The sequence below is a fragment of the Bos mutus genome, chromosome 1 (assembly GCF_027580195.1).
Source record: "Bos mutus isolate GX-2022 chromosome 1, NWIPB_WYAK_1.1, whole genome shotgun sequence".
Taxonomy (NCBI): Eukaryota; Metazoa; Chordata; class Mammalia; order Artiodactyla; family Bovidae; genus Bos; species Bos mutus.
In genome coordinates this window covers 80,179,415-80,199,844 of record NC_091617.1, presented here as the reverse complement: position 1 = coordinate 80,199,844, position 20,430 = coordinate 80,179,415, and the positions used below count along the sequence as shown (strand labels likewise).

At 42.5% G+C, this 20,430-nt stretch overlaps 1 protein-coding gene across 4 annotated transcripts in view; it reads right to left on the bottom strand.

Annotated features, from left to right (window-relative positions):
- Window positions 1–9,505: 9,505 nt before the first annotated feature.
- DGKG (diacylglycerol kinase gamma) overlaps window positions 9,506–20,430 on the bottom strand; it is a 224,758-nt gene continuing 213,833 nt past the window's right edge. For all 4 annotated transcript variants that reach the window (XM_070371987.1, XM_070371997.1, XM_070372006.1 and 1 more), the window contains one exon: window positions 9,506–12,636. In XM_070371987.1, coding sequence (XP_070228088.1) covers window positions 12,538–12,636 — 99 coding nt within the window. In that variant the 3' untranslated portion in view covers window positions 9,506–12,537. The remainder of the gene's footprint in view (window positions 12,637–20,430) is intronic.

Genomic DNA, 20,430 nt, shown 5'->3' with positions numbered 1-20,430 from the left:
CACCTCGGCAGGTTCACATGGACCAAAAGGGCCACGTTCTGGAGCATCGGGTCTTGTTCAAGTGTAGACCTGGCCTGCTCCCTCCCCGAGGGCCTGCGAAAAAGGCTTTGGAGAGGATTTCTATTTATGGTGACACAGAAATTAAGGCTGAGTGACCACCATCCATTGTTCAACTACCATCAACAGAGCACAAACATTACGCCATGCAACCAACTCAGTGTGAAAGGCTGGACTTGATGACTTCTAAGGAAGGGCTTTCCAACAGGAGGGGCCTAGGATTCCAGAACTCCCTGTTCAATGAAATTTTCAGATCAGTTGAGATTGTATATCAAATTGTAACTCCAGAGGGTTATGCTTATTTGTTCTGTTTTTGTTGATAGAAGCCAAACCCTCTTAACTGTCATGGTCTCTAGTTCCTTCTTTGTTCCTGATTCTGTTGTTTTTACACTGAAACTAATATTTTTATGTTCTGGGATGTTGAACAATGTCATTTTGTGCTAAATGTCCCAACGGTTCTGTACCCAGAAAGGTGCTTTAGGCTGAGAAGTGACTTAAAAGGTAAAGAGAAAAAGGAGTGTAGCATTGTGTGAGACTGAGGACAAGTTCTTGATGGGAGAAGCTGAGATGTTGGAATGCATCTTGAGACAGGGCCCTGGACTATGTCCTCTGATCTTTTGAGCACAGAATTGCCTGGAGATAACAAAGTAGGGAGATATCCCCTTATAATCCCTCTGATCCTCTGATTTTATGTAAAAACACTAAAAATAGAATCATGGGAATAAAGAGAAACATCATGAGGCTAAAAAGAGGAAGAAAAAGCAGAAGCAACAGGCTCTGGGGGTGGGTGGAGGTTGAGACAAGCAGAATATGAGAAAAAGTAAGATTACTGCATTGCAACATGTTAGGTTAAGGTACATGCTTAGCAAATAGACATTGGTTAATCACAAAATACTTTGAGTACATGAATAAAGGCATTGACCATCCTCTCCAGCCCCATTTCATAGGTGGAAAGCCTGAGATATAACATGACTTGCCCAAGTCCTTCCTACGAACTAGTGTCAGGGCAGGACAGGGCGTTGGCCCATGAGAGGAGCACCGCAGCACTGAGCAGAGGGCGGGGAGTGCTTGTTCCCAGTGGTGCTGCATGGGGAGGAGGTGCCCTTGGGTCAGCAGGAGGCAGGCTGAGACCCCAGTCTTCTCCAGCATTGCCTCCAGCTGCCGAGGCCTGGAGTAACCAAGGCCACGGCATGGAACTCATTACTGCCAAGGGTCCTCCCCCCTCCTTTCTTTTCCTTGATGGCATCAGAAAAACCAAGCCCTGACCTAACACCTTCTGCCCTCCTCTTGGGAGCTATGTGAAACACCTGCTGGATATGGAGGTTGGGCTCCCCGCCTTCCTTTGTTTTCTTTGTCTCCTCACTTCTCTTTGAGCCTCCTGGGTGCAGTTCCCAAAAGTTTCTTTCCTACTTCAAGAAAACAGGGTCTGGACAAGGATGGGAATTCTTCCCAAGTCAAGTGGAGACAGGATCAATTTCCTGCAGATAGCCTGCTTCTGAGAACATCTGACAGATCTCCATAAAATCCCCTACTTTTCTTCCCTTTTGGGGGAAGATAGAATTCCCATCCATGTTGTCTGTCCCTCTGGCCTAGACCCTGCTCACCAGCATCTCAGAAGGAACATTTGAACTGGCATCCTTAGAGTCACCAAGAAGCCCTGTCCTCTGATCCTGTTTGTTTGTTTTTTAAACTATTTTCTATTGGAGTATAGCTGATTAACAATATTGTGATAGTTTCAGGTGAACAGCAAAGGGACTCAGCCATACATATACACACGTATCCATTCTCCCCCAAACTCCCCTCCCACTGATCCCATTTTATTTCTTTCCTTGCTCCTCTGTCCACATCCTAAGCAGTACAGGCTGATCATGGAAAAGAGCCAAGCAAAGGGCAGTGCCACCATGAAGAAGGCTCAACAGCTGCAAGTGAACTTTCTCTGTTATTTCCCCCCCCAGGAAACCGTGTCAATTTTGATCCCTGGGATATAGGAGGTGATGCTGTGCTTCCTCCTCCCTGCTACCAAAACCACTCATGAGCAGCAGTATAGCCAGGTCTCTGGTTCAGAGAAGACAGAGGAAAGGAAAGTCATATTGCCCAGAGGAGGCAGCACGGGTGAGCAAACGCAGCCCGCCATTGTCTGCGGGAAGGTCTGCCAAGAACTCTTCTCTGAGCCCTAGGGAGCTCATATGTTTTCACATCCATCACCGGATCCTGGGCTTTAGGGTCCCAGGGGTTAGGCTGGAGCAGGGAGCTCAGAAGAGATGGTGTTCTTCTAAAGAGGGGGTGCTCTGAGAAGAAAACATGCTCCCACTGGCAGGATGATGTAAACAATTTTCATTCCCATCTTAGTCAACACTGACTCTCATTTCTCATGGCAGCTATGTCAGGAAAGGAGAAGGTGGTGGTCTTAATGAGCCCCATGGTGTTGGGGCATGGGGTGATGGGCTGGGGTGTTTAATAAGTGAGAGGTCTGCAAGAGTGCGCTGGGACTGTGGATAAGAGTGCTTCCTCCTGACGTGTGGGGAAGTCGGATGGGTGCTCAGGTCCACTGGCCACAGGCTGGGAGTTGCACCTTGGTGAATATCAGGCCTTGCTTTCCAAGTATTGCTGCACCTAGGCTGTTCTTGAATAACAAACTCATTTCATTCATTGGTGGGCTGAATTTTAAGGAACTTGCTGTCACTCACTCTATCATCTTCCCTTTTGTTGGGAAGAGTCACTTTTGAGAGCTAGCCAGCCTACCATATCGCCCACCCTCTTGTCCAGAACATCTACGGTCAGTCCACCCTGACACCAGCAGCCCAGCATAGAGCATGTGGAATGCTACCTGCTCCCCTTACCCTTTGCTCATTGAAAATGATAACTTGCCCTGCCAACTAGGCCTCCCAGATGGTTTCTCAGGGCTTGACACGCCCCCAGTTCAGTCGCCCCAGTGTGTGTGTGGTGGGGAGGATCTGCCTGTACAACTCAGCAGCTGCCCCCTCCCTCAGTCTAGCTTCCTCCTTTTCATATGGTGGGGCAATAACTAGAATTGGTTTTTATGTGATCAAATGAATCTGCAGGTATGATGTTTCACTGTTTTATTTGTCCCAACTAATGCTGTGCCCGGTGTTCCTGTAACTCCTAATGTTTTAAACAATATTTATTTCAAAAATAAGAATACTCATTCTTCAGGTAAATTTCCAAGTCCTCCAAGTGCTTTGCATTTTCTCCGATGTCATTAATGCTTTAATATGCCCCAATTTAGTGTCTTTTGAGAATTTAGTTAATCTGTTTATCTTCCTCTTTTCCACTTTCCAGATCAATCAGGTATGCTTTGAATGCAGCTAAGATCTTCCTTGGTTTCTACCCCCAAACTTTATCCTATCAGTGACAAAATGATGTCCTGGTTAACTTATACTTGTGCAACTGGATTCAATCAGTTGAGAAATGACTGAGCTCACATGTACAATACCCTGAAACTCCCTCCAGCAACATGGATGATACACACAAACTTGAACACTTAAAGGAACCCCCACCATGATGTATGTGTAGTATTTTGGTGTGAGGCGTCATGACACCTATCATTTAAAGAATTCCAGTGGGAAAAAAGATGAAGCAAATATGGCAAAATGATAACAACTGTTGAATCTAAATGATGGGTCTATGGGTTCTTGTTATATGTATGGCTCTAGAGTTTTGTGTATGGTTGAAAATTGTCATGATGGAAAGAAATTATTCCCAGATGTTCTAATTTCAGGAAGTAGATGAAACTGGGGTGGGAGCTTCAGGAGGCTAACGGGGGGCATGGGAGTGGGAATTGCTTAATCCTCTTAAGTTTATGATCATTACCTTAATGCCTGGTAGTAGTACAATGTGATGTGTTTGACCCCATACAGCAATACAATGACATCTTCTATCATTAATGCCTTCCATGCACGGATGTTTCTCTAAATTAAAGGCTCTAGTTCTCTATCTTTTTACTTCAAGGTTGTTGGGGAGAGAGGAAATATTCAACAGGAAAATTTTTTTCTTGAAGGTCATGCCATTTTCTGGTAACCAACTGGTACCAGTTTTCTTTAAAAAAATAAAAATAAAAATATAAAGTTCATGCCTTTGAAAGTACTGTTGTTTAGTACGTTAGCAGCAAAGGCAGACTCTCTGGAATCTTTTTCTGGATTGCCACTTAGATTGTGACATTTATAAATTCTTTTTTTTTTTTGGTATTATCTAACATAAAAAGAAATTACCATTTTTATTACCCCTCACTTGTAATTCTTGCAAAGATTCCATTTTAAAAATAATATTTTTGGAAAGGAAAAATTTTTTTGCATTATTCTAGAAGCAGTCTTTTTACTCCAAATTATGATTCACTCAACACATTTTTAAAAGGACACTTCAAGTCTCCATCCCACCTTTAGGTATCAGGTACTGAATTTTGATGTTTGACTAACCAACCTCATCTCACTGGACCTTTGATGTGGTTTCTCGGTGTGTTTTTTTAATATGATCTTTAATATCCTGCGAGTACTCTGATCTGGCTGAGTTCTTCACCAGGTGTTCACGTTGGCACTCTGTTCTCTGAGTGGTGTTTGAGGAGGTTCCCCTCATGCCTGGGAGCAAGGGCCTAGGAAAGGAGGTGGGCAAGGCATGTATAGACTTGCTGAGTCCAGACCTGCTCTTCCAAGCATGCTATTGCACCCAAGCCAATGCTGAATGCCGTTTCCCACTCCAGCTCTGTGGAAGGGGAGGGACTTGGATTTCAAGTTTGAGACGGAAGTGACCATGCACACGGGGCGGGTTTGGGAATAGTAAATCCCTGTCACCATGCTTGAAGCTCAGTGGCCTCAGCCAGGGCACTGCAGCCATGAACATAGACTCTGAAAGGCAGATCCTGACGGACCTGAATCCCAGATCTGCCTCCTGAGCTTTGCTCTGTTTTTGTTTCCTCGTTTGTCTAGTTCTCAATCTTTTTACCTCGGTGTTCTGGGGGAGTGAGGAAGTATTCACCAGGAAAATTTTTTTCCTGCAGGTCACGTCATGCCATTTTCTGGTAACCAACTGGTACCAGTTTGTGTGTGTGTGTGTGTGTAGCAGAGTTTTATTAAAGTAATAAGAGGGACAGAGAAAGCTTCTGACATAGACGTCAGAAGGGGGAACAGAGAATGAATGCCTCACTAGCCTAGTCTTATCAAGGTCTTATATACTTCTTTCAGACCCACTCCCACAATCTTAAATTAACAAGATTAGAACAAACAATAGAAAGATCTTACCAGACCCACTCCCATAATATACATTAAAAAAAAAAAGGCAAAAATTATAAACTTCATGACTTTGAAAGTACTGTTGTTTAGTCCTTCAAGGCAGACTTAGGAACTGGAAGTGAGGAACCATATAGCCCTCACCTCAAAAGGTTCTTGTGAAGTTTGAAAGTGGTCACAAAAGCTACAGGCCTTGGACTGGACAATAAATGATCGTTGTTATTTAATAGATGTCAACGCCTGGACATTTCTGTTTTACCATGAACTCAATGTTAAGCTTTTTTAATTTCTCAGTTCTTTCTTCCTCTTTGTCCAGGCTCATCTCCCTTGCCCAAATAAACCTGCTCAAAATCCATCTCTTCTCTATCCTATTGTTTCTCTCTTTTCATCTCATGAGTCTGTATCTTATCACGCTGATCTCTTGCTCCATTGTAATTCCACTTCTGCGCTGTCTTTTTGGTTTTGTCAGTTCAGACCTGATCTCTAAGAAATAGATTGCAAACAGTTCTTTTTATCCAAGTTGAATTTTATATTTTCTGAATCATGAAGCTGCCCTCCATGTGACCTAGAAAGCCCTTTGATGATCCATATTTAGCTGTATCCATCATTCAACAGATGTCTGAGTAGTTAAAGGCCCCCATGAGCTCCCTCTACATCCTGTGGTTTCAAGTTCCCAAGTTGTTAGTTAAGAAGCTTTCATCCCCTCTACCCTCATCCCTCCTCCCCTACCCATTCCAGGGTAGAAGGACAGATACCACTTTGGCTATTCATTCATTTAGTAAATATTTGCTTATTACCTGTTACGTGCTTGATACAGGGTTAGTTGTTACCCTCTTTGCTTCCAAATTGCATTTTCTAATTTGACCCATTTAAACAAGTCCTCCAAATTTTCTAATTATTCCCCTAGAATCTGCGTTGAGCATCCAATTAAATGGCTTCTTCTACCTATAGTGTTTCCTGACCCCTGGAAGACTTGGAGGCTTAATTCCAAATCCTGGTGCCTTGCTATAATGCATCTGCCATTGCATCTACCTAGAGATTCTAGGATAATAGGTTCAGCTTGGGATCCATGTAAGGGAGTTAACTTAGCAGATGAGACTGGGAGTCTCCTTGTCTTGCACCATGGACACGAAGGGTGAAGTGGTAGCAAGGGCAAAATGCCCCGCAATTAAGCTGCTAGTTTCCAAAACCCCTTGGTTTTCTGTGCGTCCCTGGTTTCCCACAGAGATGCCCAGGAGGAAAATGCCTTTCTGCTTTTTGAGCTCCCTGGATCTTGCCATTAGATAGCATCGTTTGGCATCTGAAAGGCAGTCTGCCATTCTGTTCTCCTGTGGAACACAGATGGCCCAGCCCACGCCTATCACTAATGATGATCACATGCAGAGCCTTCTTGCTGGAGGCTCCCTTCCACAACCCTAGCTCTCCTTCCCTGTGCAGGCCAGTCACTGCTGACCATAGCATTTGAGTCTGAGAAAGCTGCTTGCTGCTCTCTCACTCAGTGCTGAATAGAAAAATCTATTAGGCGGGCCTTGGGAAACAATTCTCATTCAGCTGGAATTTGAAACACTGAGGATTAAGGGATGGCTGCCAGTTTGATTGCAAGGGTGAGGCTTTGGGTTCTAGCTGCCGACGGAGGCTGCTGAGTTTCAATATGAGCAAGTGTTGGAAGCTCTTCAGTAGAAATATGAGCAGATGGCCATACAGAGGTTGACCAGATAGAACATCAACTATCTGTGTAATCTCACCCAGGATGATGGTAGAGTTGGAAATAGATATAAAGGTTAAAGACACTAAAATACAGTAGAAAAAGCATCAACATTGATATAAGTCAGACCCATGTCAAGTCTTTGCTCTACCACTTGTATCTGTTTGACCTTGAACAAGGTACTTCATCTTTCTATGTACTAACTCCTTTATCTGTGAAAGAAGCAAATGCCCAGATCATGGGCTGTTCTGAGGATTAAATAGGATAGCACATGAAAAGGCCTTGACATAGTGCCTCTTCCCTGGTGACTCAGATGGTTCCTATAGAAAGAATCTGCCTGCAATGCAAGAGACTCAGGTTCAATCCCTGGGTTGTGAAGATCCCCTGGAGAAGGGAATGGCTACCCAACCCAGTATTCTTGCCTGGAGAATTCCATGGACAGACGGGCTACAGTCCATAGGGTTGCAAAGAGTCGGACACAACTGAGTGACTAACACTTCCACTTTCACCAAGCAAGTCATAAATGAGAATTCCCTTTATTGTTTTCTCCCTATAGTAGAAAGTTAAAAGATGTATTTGAGTATGGTGGAACGTTAAAGTGAGCTAAAATCCATGGTATCATGTGAAATTCTACACAATTCTATTCACCTGTTTTATGCAAAACTGGATTGGTATTTGAGATGGGATAGTTTCTTTTTTTCTTGCTATTTATTCCAAGTTGGATGCAGGTCTGGTATTCATGACTAAGAGAAGATTTCCAAACTGCTAATATGAACACCAACAGAAATGCAAGCTCTCTTTTGGGTGTAACACCATAACTCTTTCCTTTAACTCAGAACTGCTGAGGAAAGATCACCACCACCACCAGTTGCCCTTGAGGGCACCAACAATTTTGGTCAGTCTCACCATGTACAAGTGTGGTCTAACTCGTCAGTACCTGCTGATCCAGAAATTTCTCTGGGAGTCATTTTTCACTCTTTCAGAAAACGATGAACACTGAGGTTTGCTCCTCAAAAGGAAGTAGCAGACCTATTGATTTAACATTGATGCCTATAAAAATAGTTTCAATAGCTTTTCAACAACGTAGATCAATCACTACTTCTTCCTCCCCAACTAGGTCAAGGTTCTTTCTATAAGAACAGGTGGTTGTTCAACTTCTCACAAAACAGCTCTTTCCATGTTTTGCTAGCTAGCTTCAAAAGTGGTCATTAAATTGAATAAACACTGACTCTTCCCACAACTGTGTTCTTCAGACCTGGTTCACTCCTCTGGACCAACATAGTCTGACCTTTATCATGTTTTTCCCTTAATTTCCCCCCAATCCCTTCTCCATTCAGGAAACAAAGAGGCCAGATCCTTGATTCTTGCTTGAAGACATGTAGATGGGAACAATAAAAATAGTTAAACAATCACAGAAGAAACTAGAAAGAGTGTCTTAAGAGTAGAGACTCCTTGTCCTGGAAAAGTACTTTATGGAATATTGCAGAGGATGGTAACTTACATGTTCCCATATCCCCAGAGAACAAAAAGAAGAAATGGTGGGGTTAGGGCAAGTTTCTAACTTATGGATGTTGACAGACAAATAAATCCCCTTCTTTCTTCTAGAAGGGGATCTAGTACTTGATCACAGAACTGTTTGTGCATGGAGCATAGATACCAGTATTGTGTGAAACACATTTTAGGAAATTATGGTTTCAGATGTGCTGCAGAAACTTAGACTAGACTTTGGAAATAACTTCCTAATTGATGGTCAGATCCTGAAACTGGTGGCCAAGGAACATGGTTTCCTTCCTTGGATGGTTGGTAGATTCTTCTTCTCTCTCCTCACCTCTCCCTTTAACATCAGCCCTAGGCATCCACCTACCTGGGAACATGGATACAGGGGATCTGGGGGTCTAGATCCATCCCATCCCCAGAATCTATTTTTATGGATCCCAGTCATGGTAGTGTTCCATGGAAGGTGCAGCCTAGCTAGGACAGGAGGTAACTAACGGTTTTGGCCAAGAGGAGAGGGGGCTAGAGACGGGAAAAGTTGATGCAATTATTTTTGGCAGGAGTTGGAACCAAAGCAGCAGGAGAGAGTAAGTTTTAAGACTCTCTGGCAAGGCAACTTCCTAATCTGTCACTGGGTATGTGTAAAAAGTGATTAGTGGGTCTCTATATTTATCATGATTACTCACAAATATGTAATTTACATAATATATACAGCACATTAAGTACTATGTCACCTTATATAATGTGCATATGTATAATGTATATGCATGTTATGTAACGCCAGTCTGGAGGCTCTTCCAGATTCTGCCAAGTATTTCCTAATTTATTTGGCAATTTCAACATATCTTTTCCATCTGTGGAAAGAACTCTCTTGAGAGGAGCTGGTCTCTGACCTGAAATATAATCATTCTACCAAATCTATCTCCATTCTCAACTCACTGGAGGAAACCTACAAAGACCAAGTTATAATGAGATGCAACACCTCATCCATTAGTCCAGAGACACAGAATGTATTGAAGATTTCCTGTTTCATTTTTATTGCCAGAGGGGTAGAAGTGTGTGGGGGCAGGTGAGAACATGTCTGTGCATGGTCAGAATTAGATAAGATGAGGAATAAAGGAGGATTTTCCCGACTGCCTAATTTTGAGAAGTCACTGTTATATTAAGCCTTGTTTTCCTCATTATTTAGATGGGGTTAATAATACCTTCTCCGTCAACCTCAGGGGTTGCTGTGAGGAGCACTATGATGAGGTACTCCACAGTTGGAAACTACAGTCCCACTAGTTAAAAGATGAGTTGCAAAGTCAGATTAAACAACATCACTAGACTCAGGTTACAAAATTGAAAGTACAATTCCACCAACATTTGTTATACTCTGTGGTTTTAAGGAGGAGGACATGGGACATGTCTCTCAAGCAACATTGCCAGTCCTGTGCACCCGAGTAGGCAGGCAGGGGCCAGTCTCTGGTGCGTGAATCTCTGAGGATCAGTCTCATCTGTTGGCAACAGTGCAGTATCTCAACAGCCTCAATCTTGGGGGGTTGGGGCTGAAGCACATGCAATAACTTCTATAAATGTCTTACAATCAGTGACCTCCAAACTGAACCTGCCTTCATTTCAGAAGCAAGTGGCTTCCAAGAGAGTACCTGCTGTCATTCTGGAGCTTGTTGGTCCCATCCCAAGGAGCCCATCATTCAGGACATTCTTCAGGGGTTTCCCTTCGTCTGGTGTTCCGTGCTGTTAGGTTGAACAGGATGGTTCTAGATCTCTTATCTGAGGCGGTCCTAGATGACTGCTTCCTTCAGAGTTATGAACAGTTTGTACATACAATCTTAACTTTCCCTTCTTTGCACAACGTTCCTGACCCAGTGCGAGGAGATGAGAGGGAGTTTAGTGGGGTGATGCCAAGTGGGTACAGGTTTGCTTTTCAGAATCTCAGAGGGGATAGGGGACAAGGAGAATGTTTCTTTCTACCAACGAAGCTCTCCACAGGCTTGCCCTTGGGGAAGGCAGTGATGCTGGTGCCAGTGGAATGAAGCCCACTGAGCTCTGCTGAGACCCCTCTGGTCACTGGCTGGCAGTTCCTTGCTGAAGGTGCCTTTGTCCTCCTTGTGCCTCTCTGCTGAGGTCATTCCTGCAGCCAGGAGTGTTTCCAGATTTAAGAGACTATGATGATGTGACACGTGGAGAGTTTAACCTGTCTACTGACCAGGTTAGGGCTTCCGCAGTGGCTCAGCAGTAAAGAATCTGCCTGCCAATGCAGGAGATGCGGGAGATGCGGGTTTGATCCCTGGGTCAGGAAGATCCCCTAGAGGAGGGCATGGCAACCTGCTCCAGAATTCTTGCCTGGAAAATCCCATGGACAGAGGACCCTGGTGGGCTATAGTCCATGGGCTCACAAAGAGTCTGACCCGACTGAGCATGCACGCACACACTGACCAGCTCAGACCCGAGAGAGTCTCCAGCAATCATGGGGGAGGCCCTTATTTTCTCACATGGGCTTGTCCCGTCCACATGTGTACCACATGTTCATTCCTCCCTGGCAACCTGGATCTACATGGAATCACTTCTCAGTGACCAGAAATGACCCTGATGTCATTCCAAGATGTGTAGGTTCTTTTCTCTACTAAGTATCTTTTTAGTGGCACCGAATCCCAAACCACTTTCTTTAGCCAAGATACCATGGACAAATCTCTTAACTTTTCTAGGACTCAGTTTCCTTATTTGACAAATGAGACAGTAAATCCTGCCCCTCATAGCTTTCATAGTTGTTTTGAGAAGAGAAATTCTCAGTCTCTTTATAAGGAGATACTTCAATTTCCCTTGAATCCTATGATCACCAGGGAGAAATGTGTCTTGACAATGAAATGGCAGAAACAAGCATTTCTTTTTCTTTCCCACTTTCAATTCTTATACTTCATATTTTTTTTCAATTAGGAAAAATCCATCAGTAAATAAATATTTATATATATATATAAATATATATATATGCTACATATATGTACACACACCGAAGACCTGCAGAAAGGTCTTCAGGTCGTGCTTTGGGAGTGGCAAGTACAAAGAGGCAGGAGGGAACCGCCTGAAGGCTTGTCTCCTGGTCTCCTCAGCGAAAGGCCCTTCCCTCCCATCTTCTTTGCCTTCAGGAATAGTCTGCCACCAGGCCTTGGAACTCAAACAGGAAACACGCTTTGGCTTGAAAAAGAAAGAAGCTGGGGTTTTTTTTTTTTTTTTCCCTCTTCCCTTTTTACACAATATTATGACACCGATTTAAAAAATAAATCTCAGTTTCTCTGCTTTCCCTCCCAGGTGTTCATAGAACTAAGAAAATAAATACCACATCTAAGGTGTGCTGTGCACGCAGCTCTGGGGGCTCTTGGAGCCGGCTCTAAACAAGCACACAGCCACCAGAAGGCTTCAGGAGAACCACTAGTGCCCACTGACAACGTGCAGAACCAAGAAGGGAAACACAGCTTTCCACAGCCTTTCTGCCTCCTCAGCTAGTTCAGGGAGAAGCTTGAAGGACAACTGAGAGACTGGCGTGCGGGTGCCAAGCCCTGCCAAGGGCTGCACTCTGAGAGTCCGAGGCCGTCCTGTCTCCGCACAGAGGGATCTTTGTGCGAGTTTTCTGGAACACAGGCTCTTTTTCTTGGCCACATCCGACCTCAGCATAGGCAGGAAACCTGCAGCCTGCTCCTTGCAAACGGCCGGGAGGAAACTTGCAGGGCTGGTGGAAAAAAGGGGGGTTTCTCCTTCAGTCTCAGAAAGTCCCACTAAAGGCCTTCTGGGAAAGTGAAGGTTGCTGCGCGAGCCAGCCACACCCTGGAGAATCCCAAGTCCATTCAAAATGTCCTGCCGGCACTGGCTCTGTGGGGATGCATCCATGGTTGAAACAGAATGGATGAAGCTTTCTTCCTGAAGGGTGGCTTGGCTTCCGTTGGTTGGAGAAGAGTATGGTGTTTGTGTGTGTGCATGTGGGTGTGTGCGTGTGTTTCAGTTTCTTGTCTTCTCTCTTGGTTGAACTGGCATTTGGCACAGTGTCTAGTCCTTTGAACGGCTTTTCCTCCTCAGCGAAAAGAAGCTGCTCTTCTGAGGGGGCCCCATCATCATAGGCGCTTGGTTCTTGTGAGTAATTTTAATCTAAAAGCAAAGAGGGGGAAATGAATTAGTGGCCTGCAAACCCCAGGAACCTATGGGAGAGTGACTTGCAGAGAGAGGAAGGAGGCCAGCTTCGAGCTGGAAGGAGCCCCAAGCAGAAGGACGACTGTCCTTGAACAGCTTCACAATTGGCAACTGGACCCTGAATGGTGCTGGAAGCAAGGGGCGGAAACGCTGGGGAGAGACAGGTGTGAGCTTCCCACGTGGTGATCAGCTCGCACCTGTCTTGTGTCCTTGCTATTCATAGACTCAGAATGTCACAACCGGAGGAGACCTCAGGGACCATCTCAGTCAAGCCCTCTGTAGGACAGATAAAGGAATGGAGACCCCCAAGGCTCTGCTGAGCCTCAGATTAGCCTAAGGTTGCACAGACAGGGGCAGAACAGTCAGAGTCCCACTCTTCCAGTTCCCAGTCTTCCCTGTTCCTGGCCGTTTCTGCCCAAGCATACAGACATAAACCAGGAACTCCAAACTGACCTAGGATCTTGAATCTGATCTCTGAACCAATCGCCACTCACGTGTATAGTTTAAAAGTGAGTCTTAGGCATTTCCTCTTTTCTTAGTCTTCCAGGGGAGACCCAACTTTCTTATAAAAGCTTTCTTTCTTTTTTACTTTTAGGTTTAATGAGTGTTTTCTCCTGCAAACATGAAGTTTGCAATTGGAAGTGAAAGACACTGGTGAAGTCTTTTTTTCTCTTTCTTGCCAACCTTACCTTCAGGGCGTGGCTTCAAATGCTTGGTACCTATTTGAATGTGGTCTAGAGATAATCTGCACTCTCAGTCTTATCAACATTTATCAAATAGGAAGATGATGTGGGAACAAGAGGCATTTAGGATTCAAAGACCTGGATTTGGGTCTTAGAACTTCCCCTTCTTTGCTATGGACATTTGGACAAATCATTTAGCCTTCAAAATCAGTGCTTGCTGAACTGTAAAATGATAGTAACATTTGTTCTAGTTTCCTCACAAAGTTGTTGTGAAGATGAAATGACAGTCAATGAAAACCCAGTGTAAACAACGGAATGCACCAATTAAAATCTTACCCTATACTGGAGAAGGAGAAAGATGTATGTTAAACAGAGTCTGGACACCAAGAGGGGAAAGGGAGGGGTGGGATGAACTGGGAGATTGGGACTGACATATATACACACTACTATGTATAAAATAGATAACTAATGAGAACCTACTATATAGCACAGGGAACTCTACTAAGTGCTCTGTAGTGACCTAAATGGGAGGGAAATCCAAAAAAGGAGGGGTGAGAGTATACACACAGCTGATTCACTTTGCTGTACAACACTGTAAAGCTATACTGTACTCTAATAAAAATTAAAAACCTATCAAAAAGAAACAGTCTATGAACTCACTCTCATGGTTTTTACCACCTATTCAAACGACAGTGTGATCCCAGAGAACAATGAAAGAGCTCTTGAAGAGAGAGACTCATCAACATGTTTAAATTAATGTAGGATGAACCAAGTGGTGTCCAAAAGAAGGTTCACTGAGGAATGAGAAGAATCTGAATGGAGCAACTGAGGAAGCATTTTAAGATCTGAAAGGAAGGGAAGAAAATGTATTGGTGAGAGAGAAAGGGAAGGCACTAGTTTGAGGGGCTACATACCAACTGGTTGAGTGTGGACCACAGGATGAGAAGTGAAATCGGGGACACCGGAGGGGAAGCTGGGGAAGGGCTTTAAAGGGGAGGTGGCAGAGATTGGGTTTAATATGAGGTAATGGGAACCATGACAACTTTTTAAGCTGGAGAATTCACTAGGAAAAAAAAAGCTTGAAAGGAATTATTCAATAGCTGTTGTCAGGATGAGCTGGAGTGGGGGAGAGTCTGGCTAAGAAGTTCTACTGCAAGCCAGATTTAAATTTATAAGGCCGCAGGTTATGAAAAGAAAAAGATGGGACCAAAAGACACTGTGGAGAAAGAGCTTAACCTGGGGGAAGGAAGCTTTAAATGACTGTTAGGTTGGTTTTCACCAGCCTGGAGGTGTAGGAGGCGAGTAGTAAGTCTCTTTGCTTTGGGGTGGTCCCCAGGGGAGCATACCGAGGACACTTCAAGTGCCATTCTGCTTGATTATGGCATCGCCTTTACCTCAGAATTCAGGGAAGTGAGGCGCGGATGACAGGGGGCCCTGATAATACTCATCTGTGGCTGCAATTTAGCCCCAGCTGACGGCAGTGATTTGTGGCACATTTCACTGTGGTAAAGTCTTTTCTCACTCTCTGAGGGGAAGAAGAAATTCATCCTATTCACCTTGGTGTTCCCCGAGAAAGCAGAGAATGGGTACCTGCTATGGAAGTACTGACTAGTTAGCCCAGCCCAGAAGAACGAGGGATATCCTGTCAGTGGAGCTGGGCGTGCTTGGGGCAGAGTGGCAGCTGGTGCACTGCTTACATTTCCCGCTGATGGAGCCCATTTTTTTTAGACCATAGAAGATCTTTCCTTCTCCTTTTTCTCCCCCTAGCTGACCAGTTTATTTGCTTGTTAGCACCTCCTGGGCAAAGAGGAGGAAGTGAAACTCGAATCCCTCCCATGGGTTTTCAGCAGTTTTGAGAAATGTCTCGATAAGGTAGGAGTTTGGAGATGCTGGGCAATGTGAGGTTTTGTGGTTTGTGGATTCTAGTACTACAGAGGTGAGAGGTTAGTATATAGTCATCCATTGCTATCCATAAGGAATTGCTTCTAGGACCCCTGGGGATACCAAAATCCATGGATGCTGGTTTTATACAAGCCCCTTATGTAAGATGGTATAGTATTTGTGTATAACCTATGCACATCCTGTATCCTTTAAGTCATCTCTAGATTACTTACAATACCTAATGCAATGTAAATGCTATGTAAATAGTTGTAAATACAATGTTAATGTTATGTAAATAGTTCCCAGCACAGAGCAAATTCTAGTTTTGCTTTTTGGAATTTTCTGGATTTTTTTTTCCTGAATATTTTCTATTCAAGGTCGGTTGAATCCAAGGATGTGAAGCCCATGGATGTGGAGGTCTGATTGTATAATGGCATTTTCCCAAACAGGCAATTTCTTGGATACCATGTTAAATAGTCCATTACTTTCAAATTAATTTATGATCTTTCTTTTTTCCTTCACTGCCTTTTATATACACTAGAGTTTCTTAGGGCTGTCTTCTGTATTATTGATTTACCTATCCAATATTGGGCCAATTATTGTAGCTATATAACTATTTTAATATCTTGTGGGAAGTTCTTCACAGCTCTTTTATAAAATGTCTTAGCTATGGCATTGTTTTGTCAAGTTAAAAAATTGCATTGGAATTTTGTTTGGGGGTCCCTTTTGGAAACATGGGATGTGTCGAAACTCAAATCTTTTAAAAAAATATTAACTAAGTCTTGCAGTCTTCATCTATTTTTCACAATTCGGCTTGGTATTTTGTTTTTGTTTGTTGCCATATAATGTTTCAGCTTTTTTCTATTATGTTCTTCCGATTGGTTATTGCTGGTATGTACAAAAGCTGTTAACTTTTGCCTCTTTCTTTATAGCTTCACTGAAATAATTTAGTCTATGAGGTTTTCAGTTGATTTTATTAGATTTCTTTTACATATACTACCTGCAAATAATGACAGTTTTGATTCTTTTCCAAATAGTTATATCTCTTTTCTGCTTCATGTGTTTTGCGCTGGTTAGAATTTCCAAACAACATTAGCATATGTCTTATCCACAATTTTAATGAGAATTCTACTACTGTTTTACATTAAGTATTAGTTATTGGTTTAATAACTAATTATTTTGAGGAAGTGTCTTCCTAATCTGAGTTTTGCAAGAGTTTCATTTCATTCAGAAATGTTGAATGTGATTGAGTATTTTGGGTCATCTACCCATATTACCATGTAATTTTTCTATCTAAACTTCTATTAAGGAGACTTCCTTAGGGAAGGGAATTAACATATCCTGCTACACACCAAGCCTATTAATATAAAAGTTTTTATCCTTTGTATCTAATTACGTGCTGTGCTTAGTCACTCAGTCCTGTCTGACTCTTTGCGACCCCATAGACTGTAGCCCACCAGGCTCCCCTGTCCATGGGGATTTGCCAGGCAAGAATATTGGAGTGGGTTGCCATGCCCTCCTCCAGGGGATCTTCCCAACCCAGGGATTGAACCCAGGTCTCCTGCATGGTAGGCGGATTCTTTACCATCTGAGTCATCAGGGGAGCCCAATCTTTATTTATTTGGCTGAATTAGGTCTGAGTTATGGCATGTGGGATCTAGTTCCCTGACCAGGGATAGAACCTAGGCATCAGGAGCTCAGAGTCTTATCCACTGGACCACTGGGGTGGGAAACGCTTTTTAAGTTAAATAAGGCAATTGGTTTTGTTGTTAAAAACAAAAAACTTTAAAAAAGACTTCCTTGCATATTTCTTTGATATATTCTTCTTGAGGAGTGACTGATTCTTTTAATATGTTGTTCAATTCTATCTACCAATACTTTAACAATTTTTATATCATTCATATTTGAGATTGATCTGTAGCTTTCCATTTTTTTTTTTCCAGATGCACCATGCAGCAGGCAGGATTTTATTTCCCCAACCAGGGATTGAACCCATGTCCTCTGCATTGGGAGCACAGAGTCTTAACCACTGGATCACAAGGGAAGTCCCAGTAGCTTTCTAGTTTTAAGCACAGCTTTTGTTAGATTTTTCTATCTATCTTAATTCTATGAAATGGATTGGATAGCTTTCTATCTTTGTCTATTCTATGGAACAAAGACTTCAAATAAATATTTATTTCCTAACAGTATGGAAGAACTCACCAGTAAGATCAAATATTTTTCATTTCATTAAGGGTTACCTAGAATTCTTTTAAAACTTTTTACTTTACATTGGAGCATAGCCAGTTAACAATGTCATAGTTTCAGGTGGACAGCAAAGTAACTCATCCATAACATACATGTATCCATTCTCTTCCAGTCTTCTCTCCCATCCAGGCTGCTATGTAACATTGAGCAGCGTTCTCTGTGCTATACAGTAGGTCCCTGTTGGTTATCCATTTTAATGTAGCAGTATGTACATGTCCATCCCAAACTCCCTAACTAGCCCTTCCTCCCACTCTTCCCCCAATGGTTACCTAGGATTTATATAAGATGTTCAAGTTTATTAGGATCAAGATAACTATAAATGTCACATAATGTCTTATAATTAAGTAAAACCATTACTACATTTATATTTATGTTCAGTCGCTCAGTTGTGTCCCACTCTTTTCGACCCCATGAACTGCAGCATACCAGCCCTCCCTGTCCATCACCAACTCCCAGAGTTCACTCAGACTCATGTCCATTGAGTCAGTGATGCCATCCAGCCATCTCATCCTCTGTCACCCTCTTCTCCTCATGCCCCCAATCCCTCCCAGCATCAGAGTCTTTTCCAAGGGTGGCCAAAGTACTGGAGTTTCAGCTTTAGCATCATTCTTTCCAAAGAAATCCCAGGGCTGATCTCCTTCAGAATGGACTGGTTGGATCTCCTTGCAGTCCAAGGGACTCTCAAGAGTCTTCTCCAACACCACAGTTCAAAAGCATCAATTCTTCGGCGCTCAGCCTTCTTCACAGTCCAACTCTCACATCCAAACATGACCACTGGAAAAACCATAGCCTTGACTAGACGGACCTTTGTTGGCAATGTAATGTCTCTGCTTTTCAATATGCTATCTAGATTGGTTATAACTTTCCTTCCAAGGAGTAAGCATCTTTTTATTTCATGGCTGCAATCACCATCTGCAGTGATTTTGGAGCCCCCCAAAATAAAGTCTGACACTGTTTCCACTGTTTCCCCATCTATTTCCCATGAAGTGATGGGACCACATGCCATGATCTTAGTTTTCTGAATGTTGAGCTTTAAGCCAACTTTTTCACTCTCCTCTTTCACTTTCATCAAGAGGCTTTTTAGTTCCTCTTCACTTTCTGCCACAAGGGTGGTGTCATCTGCATATCTGAGGTTATTGATATTTCTCCCGGCAATCTTGATTCCAGCTTGTGCTTCTTCCAGCCCAGCGTTTCTCATGATGTACTCTGCATATAAGTTAAATAAGCAGGGTGACAATATACAGCCTTGATGTACTCCATTTCCTATCGGGAACCAGTCTGTTGTTCCATGTCCAGTTCTAACTGTTGCTTCCTGACCTGCATATAGGTTTCTCAAGAGGCAGATCAGGTGGTCTGGTATTCCCATCTCTTTCAAAATTTTCCACAGTTTGTTGTGATCCACACAGTCAAAGGCTTTGGCATAGTCAATAAAGCAGAAATAGATGTTTTTCTGGAACTCTCTTGCTTTTTCCATGATCCAGCAGATGTTGGCAATTTGATCTCTGGTTCTTCTGCCTTTTCTAAAACCAGCTTGAACATCTGGAAGTTCACAGTTCATGTATTGCTGAAGCCTGGCTTGGAGAAGTTTGAGCATTACTTTACTAGTGTGTGAGATGAGTGCAATTGTGCGGTAGTTTGAGCATTCTTTGGCATTGCCTTTCTTTGGGATTGGAATGAAAACTGACCTTTTCCAGTCCTGTGGCCACTGCTGAGTTTTCCAAATTTGCTGGCATATTGAGCGCAGCACTTTCACAGCATCATCTTTCAGGATTTGAAATAGCTCAACTGGAATTCCATCACCTCCACTAGCTTTGTTCATATTTTAAATATTTATTTCTAATCTCTTTTTAAAATTACATTTTCAAACGTTTCACGTGTTTGAAGAACTAGTTCTATATTTCCCTGTTTTTTAAATTATTTAATTTCTAATTATATCTTTTGTTTTCTTTTTTCTGCTTCTGCTAACTTTGTTTTATTACTGTTCTTTTAATTTGGGGATTATACATTACATTTTTTCCCTTTTCAAATGATGGTAGCATATGAGACTTTGAATTTATTTCCAAATATAGTTTAGGCTATATTCTAAAACTTTTGATGAGAGCCTTCTAATTTTATTATTTTTTAAATAGTCAATAATATTGGCTTTGATCCCCTCTTAAATCTATTCTTTAGGAGAATGTAATAATCTGATTGGACTTCATTTATCTTTTAATCTATTATTTATTTATAGTTTTATTGCTTTGTGGTCAAATAAAACAACCTTTATAACATCTGTTATTGGATTTTGTTTTTTTCTTCATGAATTGGTTTATAGTCTATTTTAGTAAATATCCTGTGGACCTTGAAGAAATTAGATTTGTTTAAGGCATAGTTATTTCATCCAAGTTTAATTTTTAAATTGAGGTATAATTGACATTTGACATTATATTAGTTTCAGGTGTACAGGTTAATAATTTGATATTTGTATATAATGTGAAATGACCACCCACAATAAATCTAGTTAACATCCGTCACCATAGTTACAAAATTACTGTTTCTTGTGATAGGAAATTTTAAGAATTACTCACTTGAGTTCAGTTCAGTTCAGTCGCTCAGCCGTGTCCGACTCTTTGCAACCCCATGAATTACAGCACGCCAGGCCTCCCTGTCCATCACCAATTCCCAGAATTCACCCAGACTCATGTGCATCAAGTTGGTGATGCCATCCAGCCATCTCATCCTCTGTCGTCCCCTTCTCCTCCTGCCCCCAATCCCTCCCAGCATCAGGGTCTTTTCCAATGAGTCAACTCTTCGCATGAGGTGGCCAAAGTTAGCAACTTCTAAATATGCAATACAGCATTATTAACTATAGTCACTCTGCTGTATATTACACCTTCAGGACTCCTTTATTTTATAACTGGAAATTTGTACATTTTTACCCCATTCACCCATTTCTCTTACC